This window comes from Gadus macrocephalus, chromosome 3, assembly GCF_031168955.1.
Source record: "Gadus macrocephalus chromosome 3, ASM3116895v1".
In the NCBI taxonomy this organism is placed as follows: domain Eukaryota; kingdom Metazoa; phylum Chordata; class Actinopteri; order Gadiformes; family Gadidae; genus Gadus; species Gadus macrocephalus.
The window spans coordinates 20377129-20394930 of record NC_082384.1 but is presented as its reverse complement, the minus strand read 5'-3'; the positions used below and the strand labels follow the sequence as shown (position 1 = coordinate 20394930).

Here is a 17802-nt window from a genome sequence, read left to right as displayed (position 1 = left end):
CCCACTCCAGATGAACGAAACGCGTATTCAAGCACTTGTAGAGTCCTTCATATGAGTGCTATGTAAATAAAACCAATGTTTACCAAATCAACCCTGACTCATGTTGTGATTGTCAGCTCTTTGTTTTCCGTCTGAAACTCGTATGATATAAAGTTGTTTGGGTGATGATTAAAAAACGTAAACAATGAATGAAACGTATCAAGACGTCCATGCTTGCCCTCGAACCAGCTTGTCTGCACGATCATCTGTATGAGGCTTCTGTCTGCTCTGCAGCTGCATCGTTAGGATGACGTGGTTGGTTTATTTTTCCCTGAGTGACAGACACGCTGCCCAATGATCGGCCGATATCCCGCCTCTTCTCTCTGACCAGGGAAAGTGCCACGACTCCACAAACTGCGGCTTTTCTGTAAACTTTCCTTCATCTCAACAGCTCAGGTAAGAAACATACTTTTTTCATCAGACTCTCCTTATAGTTTGCCTTTAGAACTCCGATTTTGACTGCAAGTCGTCATCACTATACCTTCATGCCAGTGGCATTTCTCAATACATCCTCCTTCAAAATATCGCAAATAAGTGTAAAAGCGTATTAGATAACAGTTAATAAATATATTATTAAAAACGAATCGGTCTAGTAACTATTTTAACCATACTCGGATGTTATAACTGGTCTTCTTTATAGTTTTCGGGTTCCAATTCTTGTGCGTTTCTTTTATTTCAGTGATTAAACATTGACCGTAGCATGATCAATAATCAATTGTGACTTTTTATAAGCATGGGCTGCATTAGACAGTTATGCAATTGAATCCAAAGTTATGCAATTTAAGCTGAAATAACCTAATAGGCCTAACAAATAACTAACTTGATAATCAGAATCTCTGTTTCCAATAAACCACATCATCTGGTGTCCAGTAGGCTAAAATACAACAAATCAGACCTTCTACTTACTGACCTAATTACTGTCTTTATCTAAATATTTACAAAGAAGCCGCCGTATGCCTTATCTGTGCGTTAGATAGCTGGCTATAGATTTAGAACATGTGAGCACATTCACCAGAATCTCTTTCAGATCATAATCTGCTTCAAAGAGCGAAAAATCAGGTTACTATTGGATAATATTACTGCAGAGTCGGCTAGAATCTCAATGCAGGTATCTACAGTCAGTTCAGGCAGGAGGGGCTGAAAGGGTTAATTGTCCGCTAAGACACGTCGACTCTTCAACTTCTCAGCCCCATGGGTCGAGATTCAGACCTGCATTGTGAGGGTCTACAAGAGGGTTTACATGCAGACCATGTTGAGTGGGAGCAGTGATAGCTGGGGGCTGCTCCAGTCTATAACAGGGAGAAGATCCGTTGGATGAGGAGGTCTACAGGCCAGTCTTGTCCTGCTATTGTTTGAGTTTTGAAAAGCAGTATACTTGACTCTACATAACACGCAATATTAGCTTTTTGTTTGACTTTAGGTCTATAAATATTGATAATCCACTTCAGTTGAAGTACGGTATTCAGTCTTCTGATGAGATCCTAGTGATTGTACTGCCTTTGAGGTCTATCTCTCTGGGTCCTCTCTGTGGACCACTGTTTGCTTTCACCTGAGGACAAACTGTTCTCTTCTGACTTTTCAACTCTCTTGGTTTATGTTCTCACACTTACACATTATTTTTTTAAAAGAACACTCGAATAAATCAACGCTGCCTTTATCGCTCAAGTACGATGTCATATGTTAAGGAAACCATGTCATTAAGTATATTATAATCATACTTAACAATTCTAATATCCTGCTGCAAACTACAGAGGCAGCTCACTTCTACAATTCACAACTTTATGTTCTATCTCTATCTTTAGTCTGTTTTTTATTAGATGTTGTGTGCGTGTGTGTCTGTGTGTGTCTGCGTGTGTATGCTTGTGTGTGTGTTTAGTTTTTAGTTTATTGGTTTAGTTGACAGGGACCATGTACAGAACAGGTTCAATACCAGAGTTAGCTGAATAGCTCATTTGCATCTGTGGTCCCTGGGCAGGGAATGCGTATGTGTATAAGTGTGTGTGTGTGTGTGTGTGTGTGTGTGTGTGTGTGTGTGTGTGTGTGTGTGTGTGTGTGTGTGTATAAGTGTGTGTGTGTGTGTGTGTGTGTGTGTGTGTGTGTGTGTTTGTGTGTGTTTGTTGCGATGTGTGCTTGTGTGTGTGTGTGTGTGTGTGTGTGTGTGTGTGTGTGTGTGTGTTTGTTGTGATGTGTGCTTGTGTGTGTGTGTGTGTGTGTGTGTGTGTGTGTGTGTGTGTGTGTGTGTGTGTGTGTGTTTGTTGTGATGCGTGCTTGTGTGTGTGTATGTGGTCTTTGACTGTGTTTTGTGTTTGTTTCCAGTCCCCCAGGTCTCTGAGTACTCCCAGTACCCCCAGTACCCCCAATAATCCCAGTACCCCGAGTACTCCCAGTACTCCCAGGACCCCCAGTACTCCCAGTCTCCCAGTCATCCCAGTATGGACGCGTGGGACCCCCAGACCCTGGCCCTGCTGGTTTTCGGCGGGTTCATGGTGGTGTCGGCCGTGGGCATGGCTCTGGTGTCACTGGTGTCCATGAGGGAGACGTCCTACGAGGACGCTCTGGACCAGCAGCGGCGGCAGAACAACAGAACCCAGCCCCAGCGGTCCGACCGCAGGAAGAAGGAGAAGCCGGTGGACAAGAGGAAAACCAAGAGGAGAGAGGTCCCGGAACCGGACGCCCTAGAGCCCGCCGTGGCCTCGACCAGCGAGCCCGAGTCAGACCCAGAACCCGCCTCTGAGCCTGCAGCCTCCCCGCCTGCTGCTGGACCCGGCTTGCCTGTGGTCCCAGAACTGGTTGAGGAGGCTCCCATCGCCCCCGAGGCCCCTCCCCCTACCTCAGTAGAAGCTCCGCCCCCTACCTCGGTTGAAGCCCCTCCCCCCGCTGCCTCTCCGAAGGAGAAAAGGAAGAAGAAGAAATCTGGGAAGTTGGAGCCAATTTCGCCGGCTGAAACACTTGCTAAGGAAACCGTTGTTGTTGCTTCTGAGGTTGTAGTGGTCGCAACGGAGACCCTTTCCATGGGCTCTGTACCTAGCGATCCTGCCCCTGCACCTCGCGATCCTGCCTCTGCCACAGGGGAGGAGCCAAAGATGGACACGCCCACAAAGAAGAAGAAGGCCAAGGCTGAACCTGGTTGGTAGCATTGGCATTTGCTGCTGCATACGTAGCTAGCCCCAATTTAAGCATCCATCCTCATGTTATGACATGGTTGTTATGACCCTATGGTTGATTTATTGAAATACAAGAAGCACCCTACTGATCAGTCCAGTGCGTTCAATGAAGTTAGCATTCGGCTGAGTTAGCATTTGACCGAATTAGCTGAAATCAATGGAAGCAGATGAAGACGATTAGCTCTGTTGGTTAGTTGACAAAGAGTCAGTATTCTTTTAATGTGATGATGGTGTTTGTGTTGCAGAGACAGACCCGGCCGGCCCACTGCCCTACAAAACGTTGATGTCCTCTGTCACTGAGGCGACGCTGAGCCAGAAGGAGGTCCAGAAACTGATCCAGGCCCTGCAACAGAAGGTGGGTCTCTGAAGAGGTCCTCCATGCTCCCAAGAAGCATGGAGCCAGAATCTACGTAGAACCCCAGAGAGAGTCGGTTGTTTGTCCGTGCCTGAATGATGTTAATTTGGATTCTGTCAAAAGAGAGCTGTAGTCTGATTCGACGTGCGGCAATAGGTCAGCGTCCAAAGGGTTGAGCCACAACTAGGCTGGGCTACAACGTTCAACTCCATAGGAATAAACCGGCAACACTGGCACTGACCCTAACCCAACCTCAACCCAACACACCCACCTAACCCCAACACACGACCTAACCACAACACATACACCTAACCTCCCACACAACCACCTAACTACAAACCAACCACCTAACCCCAGCACAACTAACTAATCTAAACAACCCCCTAAACCCAAACAAGCTAACCCCCTAACCTCAACCCAGCCTAAGCCTCGTCCTCGGTTACAGAGTCCTCAGACTTCTGGAGAAGCAGATGTTGTTGCTGCCCTGAAGAAGAAGCTGGAGGAGAAGGAGAAGCAGCTGAACAACGAGAAGAAAGACGCTACTATCACTAAGACCCGCCTCCGAGACCTGACCAAGGTAAGACCGCTACACCCTGACTACATTGAGCTGAAACAGTGAGCAGTGAAGAGTTAACAGTTCAGTGAAGCGCCAACAGTTCAGTGAGGTGCCGATAGTGCAGCGAAGGGCCGACAGTGAAGCGCCGACTGCAGCGAAGAGCCGACATTGCAGCAAAGAGCCAGCTTTGCAGGGAAGGGCAGACAGTGCAGTGAAGAGCCGACGTGAAGGGCCAACATTGCAGGGAAGAGGCAACAGTTCAGTGAAGAGCTGAAAGTGCAGCGAAGAGCCGACATTGAAGCGAAGATCCGACAGTGCAGCGTCGTCCTGACTGTACAGGGAAGAGCATGCATGGGGTTGAATCGAGCTAAATGCTATATCATATTGTTATCCTGGTGCATCATGGGCGTGGCAGAGCTATCACTCTATAGCTCTGATCATTTTCTAACCTGGGGGGTTACGGCTAGCTCATCATTTTCATCCTGTGGGACTATGGTTAGCAATCATGTCTAGCCTGGGATATATGTCTAGCTTATCATCTTCCTGTCCCACAGGAAGTCGGCGCTGAGCGAACCAAGATGCAGGCCCTGGAGGCGGGTCTGAGGGCGGAGCTCTTGGCCAGTGACCACGCCAAAGCCACTCTGACCCAGCAACTCCAGCTCAAGGTCAGAACCACTGCAGTGAGGTCATACCTGTGGTGCTGTCATGGTAGACGTGTTTGTAGGGAGTTAAAATAACTTGGGCTAAGTTGTTCTAAGTTGTCACTATCTGCTATAGAATAAGGCACTTAAAGTTTTACAAGTACAGTAGTGTGGTAGCATGAATTAATCTGGCTATACAGCTAACTGGTTAGTGTTATCGGTGTGTATTACTGTATACTGGTCTTAGTGGGTACTGTGTGTACTATAGGCGTGTAATACTGTGTACTGGTACTAGTCTGTACTACTGGTGTGTATTACTATGTACTGGTACTAGTATGTACTGTGTGGACTACATATGTGTATAACTGTGCAGTGGAACTAGTGTTTACTGTGTGTACTACGTATGTTTAGAACTGTATACTGGTACTAGTGTGTACTGTGTACTATGTGGACTACAGGTGTCTACTCTACAGGAGCAACTGGAGAACGGACCAAGCGGCCAGCTCACCAGACTGACCCAGGAGAACTCCATCCTCCGGGACGCCTTGAACCAGGCCACCAGCCAGGCAGAGAGCAGGTCTGTCTGACCGCCTGCCTGCCTGTCTGTCTGACCGCCTGTCTATCTGTCTGTCTGACCACCCGTCTGTCTGACCGTCTGTCAGGCCGCCTGACCGTCTGTATGACCATATATCTGTCTGACAACCTGTCTGTCTGTCTGACCACCTGTCTATCTGTCTCTCAGTATGCGCTCTATGGTTCTTATATATATCAGTTCTGCCAGGCCTCTGTGGTTATCCATGGTTCTGTGTGGTTCTGGTTGTGGCCGGCGTCTCTGGTTCCACATGGTTCTGACCCCTCTGGTTCCTGAATGGTTCCGGAAGGTTCTTGAAGGTTCTGGTTGTGTCGCGTCCCTCAGGCAGAATGCTGAGCTGGCCCGTCTGCGGCAGGAGGTGCTGCGCGGGGCCAGGGAGGTAACAGAGCTGAGCAGGAGGAACGAAGCCCTGCAGGGCAGTGAGGAGCGCCGAAGGAGTCTGGAGAACAAGCTGTCCTCCGTGGAGCAGCAGCTGGCCCAGAACCAGGTCGGCTCCTGTTCTGGGTCTACAAGATTATATATCTAGTGCTATCTATATATATATATATATATACAGTATATATACATATATATACTAAAAATAACATGGGATGCATCATATATCGTTAGTATTATTTTTTATATTCTTAATTATAGTGTTTTGACTTTATTGTCTAAAGTCATTTAACTCAACTTTCCCTTCTTTCTCCTTTTCCTTCGGTCTCCTCTCTGTCTCCTCTCTGTCTCCTCCCCTCTCCTTTCTCTCTCTCTCTCCTCCCTCTACTCTCTCTCTCTCACCTCTGTATCCTCTATATCCTCTCTCTCTTCCCTTTCTCTCTCCCGCCTCTCTCTTTCCTCTTTTCCCTCTCCCTCTCTTCTCCGCCCATGGAACAGCTTACCCATGTGGCGAAGGAGCGTGGCCATCAGCAGCGACAGGAGGAGATGCAGGAGGAGCTGAGGAGGTGCAGTGATGTCATTGCCAGCCTGCAGGAGCGCCTGACTCAGGCCCAGCAGCATGAGGTCACGATTGCCGGTCAGTCAAGCTCCGCCCGCAAGACCTCAAGCCAATGAGCTTATGAACCCTAAGTGCTAGCATGTTAGCATGACATAGTGCTAAGTGGTAGCATGTTAGCATGACATTGTGCTAAGCGCTAAGTGCTAGCATGTTAGCATGACATTGTGCTAAGCGCTAGCTGTGTTTGTGTAATGTCAGCATGCTAATGGCTACCTGGTTTGTGTTCCAGAGCTCCGTGGTTCCTTGGGTTCTGCTCAGGAGGAGCTGCAGGTTCTCAAGGCCTGCCCACCACCACAGGTATGACCACGCTCAGGACATGACCTCAGGGTGGGTGGGGGTTTTCATAGTCACATGTAACAGTGATGTCATAATCTTCCCCCTCAACAGGTTGATGACTCATCCAAGATGGAGGAGCTGAATACTCGGTAGGATCCTGTCCAACATCTGACTTCTAACCTGTAACCTCTAAACATTAACCTCCAAACCTCTAACCTCTAAACATTAACCTCCACGCATCTAACCTCTAAATATCAAACCTATCAACGTCTAACTTCTATACCCCTAACCTCTCAAAATCAAACCTCTAATAAAACCTGACCTCTAAACACCGACCTCTAAGCATCTCAGCCCTAAACATCTGACCTCTCAACCCTTACATCTAACACCTGTTATCTTCTAAGCGATAACCTCCAACGTCTAACCTCTGGTCTGTTGGTTTGGTCAGTCTGCAGGAGAAGGATCAGCAGGTGACCTCCCTGGAGGAGGAGGTGCAGAATCTGAAGAAGAGCCTGGAGACCAGCACCTCAAATGGGTACGCCCTCCCGTTTTCCCTACTAACACTAGCTGAAGCTAGCTCACAATAACCAACCCTAGCTAAAACAAGCTAACACTAGCTTACACTGGTGTACATTTAAAGGAGACATATTATGGGGTTTTCACAACAAGTAAACATAGTATTTGAGTTCCAGAAAACAGCTTTTTGAAGCTGTTTGCTGGAAATAGCTTTTAGGAAAAAAAATCTTGCTTTAATGCAAATGAGCTGCTGCCCATTGACCAATGAGCTGTCAGACTGAACCACGGCATGGAGGAGAAGGGATTGTTGCCGTTCGCGGACTCCTGGAGCTCTATATCTATATAATATATTAATATAACATAATAATATTATGTATGGGAATTTATATAATATTATATCTAATATCACGGCCAAACGCTATGTGCCCCAAAGAACAGAGACCCAAAAAAACACCCCAAATCCCAGGAAAAGTGTTTCCATAATATGTCCCCTTTAATGAAACATGCTAAAACAACACCTTTCTGAGATTAACTCATGCTAGCTCGAGCAATCTAACACTAGACAATACTAGCCAACAATAGCTTCACAGCACTAACCAGGGTTGTTTTAATTGTTATTTTCCAGTATGAAGTCTGAAGAAAAGACAACAGATTCCCAAACACAGGAAGACACAAGGGTAAGAGACACACACACACACACACGCACGCACACACACACGCACACACTATACACACACACACACACACACACACACACACACACGCACACACTATACACACACACACACACACACACACACACACACACACACACACACACACACACACACACACACACACACACACACACACACATTACGGTAGTATTAATGTAGCAGTACTATGGTACTGTCTGTGGTACCGTAGTACTCATGGAGCAGTACTAAGGTACTCTCTATGATATTGTAGTACTAATGGTGTAGTACAGTGGTACCAATGTATTGACGCTCCAGTGCTATATCCCAGATGACGGAGATGGAGGCCGTTCTAGAGGAGAGAGAGAGGCGAGTGGTAACGTTGGAAACGGACCTGGACAAGCTGAAGGAGGAGATGGAGACTCTGAGAAGCAAAGTCCAAGTAAATCTCCACATCCAAAAACAATCATCATTGTTCTAGTTGTTATTATGGGATGGTGATGATGCTGATTTCTTGCAGGATTCAGGAAGTGAGACCGAATCAGAGCAGCCTTTTGAAAGGTGAGAACATGATTCACAGTTCATATTAAAGTAGAATCCTCTGCATTATCTTGTAATGATGTATATTATGGTACATGTTGTTTATATAGTACGTATGATGTATTTCCTATACATAGTATGTATTGATGTATGATTGATATCCTTGCTGTAGCCTGGAGAAGGACTCTCAGATGCTGGCTCTGGAGGAGGAACTAGTGGCCACGAGAGAAGACCTGGTGCAGACAAAACACAAAAACAATGTGAGCACTGGTTTTACTAGGAGTACTGGGTATACTGAGAGTATAGGTCATACTGGTTATACTGGGAGTGCAGGTTATACTGAGAATACAGGTTATACTAGGAGTAATAGTTGTACTGGTAAATCGAGTTATACTTGCAATACTGGTTATACTGTGAATACTGGGTATACTGAGATAATAGGTTGTACTGGGAGTACTGGTAAATCAGGTAAATCAGGTTATACTGGGAGTATGGGCAATACTGTTCACACTGGTTATATTTGGAGTAGTAGCTATGTTGGTTATACTGGTTGTACTGGTTATTCTTGTTCTTATGGGAGTACTAGGTATAAATTATCCTGGGTTTACTGGGAGGTCTGGTTGTATTGGTTAAATTTGGATTATTGGTTGTATTTGTTATACTGGGAGAACTGGTTATACAGAGAGTACTGGTTTTACTTGGAGTACTGGTAACATTTTTATATTACTGGTTATACTAGGATAATTTTTTATACTGGGACTACTGGTTATTCTGGGAGTACAAGATATACTGGCAGTATTGATTATACTGGTTATATTGTGAGTACTGGTTAAACTGGGAACTAGTCTTGATTATTCTGGTGGTATTATGAGTACTAGTTATACCGGTTAAACTGGGAGTACTGCCTTTGCCGGGTGCTGACTACTGGTCATACTGGGAGCTGGTGCTGATTCAACAGGTCTATTGGGAGTACTAGTTATACTGGTTATACTGAGTACTGTGGTCCCCTCTCAGGAGCTGGAGGAGCAGAGCAGGACGGCCGTGGAGGCTCTGTCGGCCGCAGAGACCATGAACCTCCAGAGACTGACCGAGGCCCAGCAAGCTCTGGTCTGTAGCTCTGCAACCACGCGACACCACTCACTTAGTCCGACAGCACTTCTACCATAAGCACCTGAGTGTGGCGCAGTAAAGCACATCTAAGAGACGAGTGAGGGGAAACACTACATTTATATTGAGGGCATTTGGCAGACGCTTTAATCCAAAGTGATTTCGAATAAGTACATTTGTCAGAAGAAGGTGAAACCATAAATCGCTGTCGGTACAGTAAGGATGTTCCTAGAACCAAGTACAAAGTGATATCAAACGCTAGGTTAACCCATTCCCTGTATACAACAAAGTTGTAAACACTTGTATTCTACATGTGTGTTCTATGTGTGTGTTCTACATGTCTGTTCTATGTGTGTCTTCTACATGTGTTCTTTGTGTGTGTTCTTCGTATCTGATCTACATGTGTGTCGTATGTTTTTTAAGGTGGTAGCAGAGGACTCTGCCTCCCATCTGCAGACTGAGGTCCAGAAGTGTCTTCACGTTCTGTTTCCAGAAGTTTCTGTAGAACTGCAGCAGGTAGGTCTAGACACCAGCATGTCTCACCTTTCATGTCTGTTAGCCTGTAGTCTGGCACCACAGCCTCAGAACCAGTCTGTTAGCCTGTAGTCTGGCACCACAGCCTCAGAACCAGTCTGTTAGCCTGTAGTCTGGCACCACAGCCTCAGAACCAGTCTGTTAGCCTGTAGTCTGGCACCACAGCCTCAGAACCAGTCTGTTAGCCTGTAGTCTGGCACCACAGCCTCAGAACCAGTCTGTTAGTCTTTATTCTGCTAGCGGTCTTTTGATAGGGTAGGATCAGAGATAAAGGAGGTATAGAGCTGGGGCCTCCTTCATTTTACCTGTTGTATGATTAAGTGTTAATGTTTATCTGTGTGTTGGACCGGTTGCCATTCTCGTTTTAAGGGTAATTGGTTGGAGCTGATCACACAGAAAGCTCTGGAAACTCAACAAGACACAAAAACATCTCAGGTACACACACACACACACACACACACACACACACACACACACACACACACACACACACACACACACACACACACACACACACACACACACACACACACAAAGCATACATACGTACACCACCTGTCAATGCACCAGTGGTTCAACAGAGTAAACATATCACTGTAATCCATGTTCTGGATCTCCAGGATGTTCTAACCAAACTGCAGGAGAAGGAAAAGGAGTGCGAGATGAACCGCAACGTTGGGGCCCAAGCGGTGAGGCACTTCTCCCCTTCTCACTGATAACAGCCTCCATCTTTAAAACCCTTACCTTGACTATGTGAGAGGCTGATACACGGGGAGCTCCATGCAGCGGCGGTGCTCGGCGGGTGTTCTGAGGCTGTGATGTGGTTTTCCTCCAGGAGGGGGAGCTGCTGAGTGTGCAGAGCAGAGCAGAAGAACAGGAGAGGATCTGGACGCATCGCCTGGCCCTGGCAGACCAGCAACGGCAGGAGGTAGGACGGCTGCTCTGGGTCTCTATGGTTACTTACTGGTTACTATGGTCACCTACTGGTCACTATGCCGACATACGGTTCACTATGGCTACAACCTGGTGGTATTTATGGCAACCTGGTAGCCAATAGGAGACAATGGTTCACGAGTGTGTCATGTCTTCAGGCTCTGGAAAGGGTCACGGCTCTGGAAGAATCTCTGGAGTTGGTCAACTCTGGAAGTGCAAATAAACAGGTACCAGAGAACCTGTCTGTCCCTTTCTAACACATGTCACTTATGACAACACTTATGTTTCAGTCTGTATGTCTGTGTGTCTCTCTGTCACTACCCAAGTCCGTCCGTCTGTCCTTACTCTTGTCTGCCTGTCAGCTCAGGGAACAGCTGATGTTGCTGGAGGCCCAGTTGGAGAAGCAGCTGGAGTCGTCTTACATCACCGAGACCTCCACCCAGGAGGTGGCCGAGGTACTCTTACTGTGGAGGAGTTAGAGGAGGAGGCTAGGATACTCTTACTGTGGAGGAGTTAGAGGAGGAGGCTAGGGTACTCTTACTGTGGAGGAGTTAGAGGAGGAGGCTAGGATACTCTTACTGTGGAGGAGTTAGAGGAGGTGGCTAGGGTACTCTTACTGTGGAGGAGTTAGAGGAGGTGGCTAGGGTACTCTTAATGTGGAGGAGGTGGCTAGGGTACTCTTACTGTGGAGGAATTAGAGGAGGTGGCTAGGGTACTCTTAATGTGGAGGAGTTGGAGGAGGTGGCTAGGGTACTCTTACTGTGGAGGAGTTGGAGGAGGTGGCTAGGGTACTCTTAATGTGGAGGAGTTAGCGGAGGTGGCTGGGGGACTCTTAATGTTGAGTAAGGTAGAGGAATTGGAGTTGAGGAGCAGAAGCAGGTGATGAAAGGGAACAGGATGAGGTCTTTATAATTGGGAGGAAGTGAGGAGCAGGAGGAGATGCATATCAGGAAGGGGAGGTGAGGAGAAGGCTAACTTTGGTGTATGTTGCAGTTCCAGTCGTTCCCGTCTGAGTCTGATAGACAGCTTGAGATCGCCCAGACAGAAGTCCAGACAGAGGAGCTCACTACGGTATGATCTTGCTCGTTCCCAGACATCTGCCTGCTAACCCTCAGCTAGCTCCCTGCTAACCCTCAGCTAGCTCCCTGCTAACCCTCAGCTAGCTCCCTGCTAACCCTCAGCTAGCTCCCTGCTAACCCTCAACTAGCCCCCTATTAACCCTTGGCCAGCTCCCTGCTAACCCTCAGCTAGCAGCTAGCTCCCTGCTAACCCTCAGCTAGCTCGCTTCTACTGCCTACTCCATTCTAACACTAGTCTCAGACTAACACCAGTCTAACACTAGTCTCAGTCTAACACTAGTCTCAGCCTAACAACAGTCTAACACTAGTCTCAGTTTAACACCAGTCTAATACTAGTCTCAGTCCAACACTAGTCTCATTCTAACACCAGTCTCAGTTTAACCCCCAGTCTAACACTAGTCTCAATCTAACACCAGTCTCGGTCTAACACCAGTCTAACACTAGTCTCAGTCTAACACCAGTCTAACACTAGTCTAACACCAGTCTAACACTAGTCTAACACTAGTCTAACACCAGTCTAACACTAGTCTCAGTCTAACACTAGTCTCAGTCTAACACCAGTCTCAGTCTAACACCAGTCTAACACCAGTCTCATTCTAACACCAGTCTAACACTAGTCTCATTCTAACACCAGTCTAACACTAGTCTCATTCTAACACCAGTCTCAGTCTAACCCCTGTCTAACACTAGTCTATCCTGTGTTTTGGAGCATCTTGTTAATTCTGGTGTGGTGTTGTTGTAGGAGGAGCAGGAGGAGGTGGAGGTGAAGGAGGTGGAGAAGCAGGAGGAGTTGGAGGTGCAGGAGGTGGAGAAGCAGGAGGAGGTGGAGGAGGAGGAACAAGAGGAGGAGAAGCAGGAAGAGGAGGCAACGCAAGAGCTGGAGCAGATCTCCTCCCAGACTCCCGTGGAGCAGCTCCTCACTGAGGTGGGCCTCTCAGTACATGGCCTCTATCAGATACACAGTGGTGGGGATGGGGAGGTGATGGAGTGGGTGTAGTTTAGGATGGAGCTTCAGGTCCGGCAGGTTGTAAGAGAGTCTTGCGGTGAGAGAGTTCCTTAAAAGGTATACCAAGCCGTTTTGGAAATCGCCTCTTCTGGCATCACAACTGGGTGTGTCCACCTAGATGTGTGCTGGATAGATCAGTCTACCATCCGGTGTCTACCCAGTGGACTGTAGCAAACGTTGCTCATCTATCCGTCATACATCTAGCTGGACACGCCCACTTGTGATGTCAGAAGAGGGTATACTATGGCACCTTTAATGGCGTGTAGAAGGAGCTGTGGGTGAGGCGTCTGCTCCCTGACCTCCCATCAACCCCTGTTATCGTCTCGTTTGGTCAGGAGCAAGCCGGCCATTCCAACGACGGGACCTCCGTGTGATCGACACCACCCACCCCGACGGCATCGCTCCGCCCTCGTCTCTCCAGGACACCCGTCCCCCTGGACCAGAAGGTCTGGACACCAGAAGGTCTGGACCAGAACATCTGGTCTGTTGTCTGTAGAAGCAGGCACACTCTTCTGGGGTCTGGGTTTTGGATGGTGTTCCCGCGCTGCCGTTGTGGTGAACAACACTCTCTGCTTCAGTGTTAAAGGGAAGGGGAGCTGGGAGAACCCGCCATGGCAACCGGCCAGGTCTGCTGCCTCTTACGAGGAACATTTCAAACATTAAAATGTGTAAAAAACATCACTTTTCTGCCTCGATTCTGTGAATCACATTTGCCCGTCATGCTTTAAATATTGATATTCCTATTATAGAGTGTTTACACGTTCAATAGTTAGTTATTTAATAGAATAAGGTTTATACGTTGTGTAGTTATATCCTGGAAGTAGGTTTTTATGTTATGTAGTACTATTATAAAATAAGTTCAATACATTATGAATCATAGAATAAGGTTTATACATTAGTTATATTATAGAATAAGGTTTATACTTAAGTTATATTATAGAATAAGATGTATACATTAATTATAATATAGAATAAGGTTTATATATAAATGATAGAATAACGTTTATACATTATGTATTATAGAACAAGGTTAATAGAGTAGTGATATAGAATAAGGTTTATACATGATGTAGAATAAGGTGTATATGGGTAAAGGTAAATATATTATGTAGTTATAGCTATACAGTGATATGATCTAGCTGAGAATAGATGTCTCATATAGTAATCTAATATTAATATAATATCATTACAGATTTACATCATTGAGTTGTGATCCAACAAAACACTCAATAACATTTTGAAGGATGAGCGCCAACTTTATTGATCAAGAAAACGTTGATGATGTGTCGCTGTGCTCCCTAAAGGATCGAGTCAATAATGAACAGGATGTAGATTTAGGTCAGGGTTCAGGGTCGGTGTCAGGGGTCAGGGTTTGGGTCATGGTTCAGGGTTAGAGTCAGGGTTCAGGGTCAGGGATCAGGGTAGGGTCAGGGTTGGGATCAGGGTTAAGGTCAGGGGTCATGGTAAGGGTTAGTCTCAGACTGTAGAGTAGAAAGCCAAAAGGGTTATGGTGGCGCTATATACATACACAGCGCCCCCAGTGTTGGAGACATGGACTACATCTCTAGGACATGTTAGTATGAGCAACAGTGCAGTCTGATGGCTGTATATACATGGTGTTTTATTCACATCCAACCCCAAGCTTTAAGCCAATAGTTCCCTATCCCATTATGTTTCACACTAATTCATCTTTAAGTTCACATTCTGTTCATAAATTAAATATCTTAAGCAACAATAAAAAAAAGGACTAAGAGAAACCGGTCAGTATATTACATGTTACAACAGCTATCAACATTTCATCAACACATGTTCGGTATCAAACACTGTTCAACATAGCTTTACAAAATATGTCCACGCCCCTTCACGCAGTACTGCGTTACGCCTCCAGGGGGCAACCCACCAATATATATAGTACCGCCCGCCCAGTAGTCGGACCACACCCTCTAACCAACCACCCAGCGACTAGACTAGACCGGTCCAGACCAGCACCGGTGTGCCAAGGCGGTTTCAGACGACGTGGAATAGAAAAGGTTTGACACAGGAACGCTCCATTCTCCAGCGTGTAGCCACGCTCTGCGGGAGGGAGGCTTCTCAGAAGCAGTTTCCCAGCGCTCCCCAACGTAGATTCACTTTATTACACGTATTGGACCGTGGTGGGGGGGGCGTGGCTACAGCTTTCATAGTCTAGCTCCGTATCAAACAGCCACACGTAAGACAAAACGCTACAGACGGACTTGAGAACAAAGTGATGTAAACACACCTGAGACTGACTGGGGCGGCTGCTCTAAGAGAATGAGTTGCTAGAAGCGTTTTATTGCAATGATCTGAAAAACCAGCCGTTCACATTTAGCATCTCATCTGCATTGTTCAGTGTAAGTGACTCATTTACATAACCCCACCCCGGGCTCCCATCCCCACTACGTCAGTAGCCAAGTCATTCAGGAGGAGAAAGTGTTACCATGGTAACTACAGCAGGAGAAGCCAAGAAAGGGCTCAAACGAAGGAACGCCGTTACCACGGCAAACCCGAGATCAGCTCACAACCCACCCCGCTCATTTACATAAACCCGCCCAACAACACCACTCCCCCATCCATGACCGACCTCATCACTACTTTGATAACACTCTGACGTCGCCGCTGATGGGCCGAGCTAGGTCATTGGTTCTCCAAGACCCAGCGCTTCTCCTCAAAACATTAAGGGTTCCACCATCTGGAAGTTCACCTTTAAACATCTGGAGGTTCACCTCTAAACATCTGGAGGTCCACCTCTGAACATCTGGAGGTTCACCTCTAGAACATCTGGAGGTTCACCTCTAGAACATCTGGAGGTTCACCTCTAAACATCTGGAGGTTCACCTCTGAACACCTGGAGCTCCACCTCTTAACATCCAGAGGTTGTTCTCTAAACATCTGGAGGTTCACCTCTAAACATCTGGAGCTCCACCTCTTAACATCCAGAGGTTGTTCTCTAAACATCTGGAGGTTCACCTCTAAACATCTGGAGCTCCACCTCTTAACATCCAGAGGTTGTTCTCTAAACATCTGGAGGTTCACCTCTAAACCTCCAGAGGATCAAACTTCTGGATTCCTAAACCTTCGGGTGAAGACGGATCTTGTGTAGAAGTGGATCAAGGTGTTAAAGACTAGTTTAGGGAGAGGGTAAGCCCCAGCTCTTAGCATTCCCGCCAACAGAGTTCTGCTCTCTGCTCTGCAGTTATAGGGGAGGACACGTGGAACATAGCCCTTCTAAAAAAGGCTTTTCTATACTCGAGTAAGCATTTTCAACAATAAGAGTGCAAACAAGGTGAAACCAGAGGTGTTGTGATTCTACTAGGGGAACTAATGCCCCATTTCCACTGCAGGGTGCGGAACGGATCGGATCGCAAAGGTGCGGTAGGGAGGGGGCGGTATAGCCCAGCTCAGTTCCGAGGTCGCGTTTCCACTGCCGACAGTACCCTTGGTGGTAGGCCGGATGTCAATCGCCGCGGCAGCTACGTAAACATCGTAAACAACGTCTTCCTCCGCAAGAATGCAGACGAACGTCTCCACCTCCTTGTTCGCCCAAGCAAGCTTTTTACGCGACATGTTAATTGTAAAGAATAATACCTTGAGGCTACTGTTTGTTTGTTTTTATCCCCGCGTCACCCGGAAGTGACGATTCTGTCGACCAATCAACGGAGGGGGGGTGTAGCTAGAATTCCAGGGTACCCTTTCAGGCGTCTGGTCTCGTTTTGGGTACCGCAACGGAGGAGTCCCTAGAATGGGGTCGGAACGGGTACGGCAAAGTCCGGGTCACGCCCACTTTTGGCGGTGGAAACGCGATCCGACCCGCACCTTTGCGATCCGATCCGTTCCGCACCCTGCAGTGGAAATGCGCCATAAAACCCTGTGGGTCTCATTCACAGAGGAGCACCAGGGCACTTTGAACCAAGATGGCCGCCGGGTGAATGAATGAAGGCCGCCATGACCAGTTCCTGTAGTCACATTCTTCCAGTGGGAACGTGCTAGCCTCACCTCCCAGCTTTGTTTCCCAAATGGAGGTCTGGGGAGTTTCAGACAGATCGGTTGTTGCCTGAAGTGAGTGGATTAAGGATTAAGGATTCTCAGAGGTTGTGAGCCTTTTATAAATGAACCTATTCCCTGTGTAGTTTATGGTTCATCTAACGACGGGTCTTAGCTCTAACAGGTCAATGTGAACGATATGACATGTTGATCCTTCACACGGAGGACAGAGACACATGGGATTGGCTGGGCTCCTCCAATCACAGGACAGCATCTCCAGTTGGATCAAAGAGGTATCTCTCTCGCTCTCCCTTCCCTCTATCTCGCTCTCTCACTCTCTCTCTTTCCCTCTTTCTCTCTCTCAGAGAGGAGCCGGTTGACCGGCCACTGAACCACAGTGACTTCAGCAGGAAGCGTGTGGGCGGGGCTTTTTGAGACCAAGAAGCAAATCGGGATGCAATGCCTTCTGGGAGATGTGGGAGGGCCAAGTGTCTGGAGGAGGAGGGGCTTGTTTTAGTCTCTTCTAGGATCACAAGTTCTGACCTCGGTTTACCTGGCAACGCATGAAGCAACAAGCCTGACCCCTGACCTCCGACCCCCGGGCAAAACAAACAAAACAATATCTGGCTCGTGGTTATGTACAGCGTTGAGGGGGAGGGGCCTATCATGCTAATGAGTTACAATGCTTCCGAAGAGGGGTGTGTTCTGTGGGGCACTGGAGAGAGACTGTAACAGAGTGTGTTTGTGGCAAGTAGCATAGTGTGTGTGTGTGTCAGTAAGTAAAAGAGTGCGTG

At 47.2% G+C, this 17802-nt stretch overlaps 1 protein-coding gene across 3 annotated transcripts; it reads left to right on the top strand.

The window, feature by feature from the left end:
- Positions 1–296: 296 nt before the first annotated feature.
- On the top strand, positions 297–13684 carry rrbp1b (ribosome binding protein 1b). Of its 3 annotated transcripts, none has more exons than XM_060047936.1 (25): positions 297–435; positions 2356–3165; positions 3449–3558; positions 4004–4135; positions 4669–4779; positions 5229–5332; positions 5672–5834; positions 6221–6359; positions 6571–6638; positions 6729–6766; positions 7066–7152; positions 7759–7810; positions 8139–8249; positions 8328–8368; positions 8520–8607; positions 9362–9454; positions 9878–9970; positions 10358–10423; positions 10609–10677; positions 10824–10916; positions 11080–11148; positions 11284–11376; positions 11915–11992; positions 12743–12925; positions 13342–13684. In XM_060047936.1, exons 2-25 carry the CDS (start codon positions 2472–2474, stop codon positions 13378–13380), a joined length of 2814 nt encoding a protein of 937 aa, XP_059903919.1. In that variant the 5' UTR covers positions 297–435; positions 2356–2471; the 3' UTR covers positions 13381–13684. The 3 variants fall into 3 exon arrangements, with proteins under 3 accessions (XP_059903919.1, XP_059903918.1, XP_059903920.1); XM_060047935.1 differs by having other exon boundaries at positions 5214–5332; XM_060047937.1 differs by lacking the exon at positions 11915–11992 and having other exon boundaries at positions 5214–5332.
- Positions 13685–17802: the final 4118 nt, after the last annotated feature.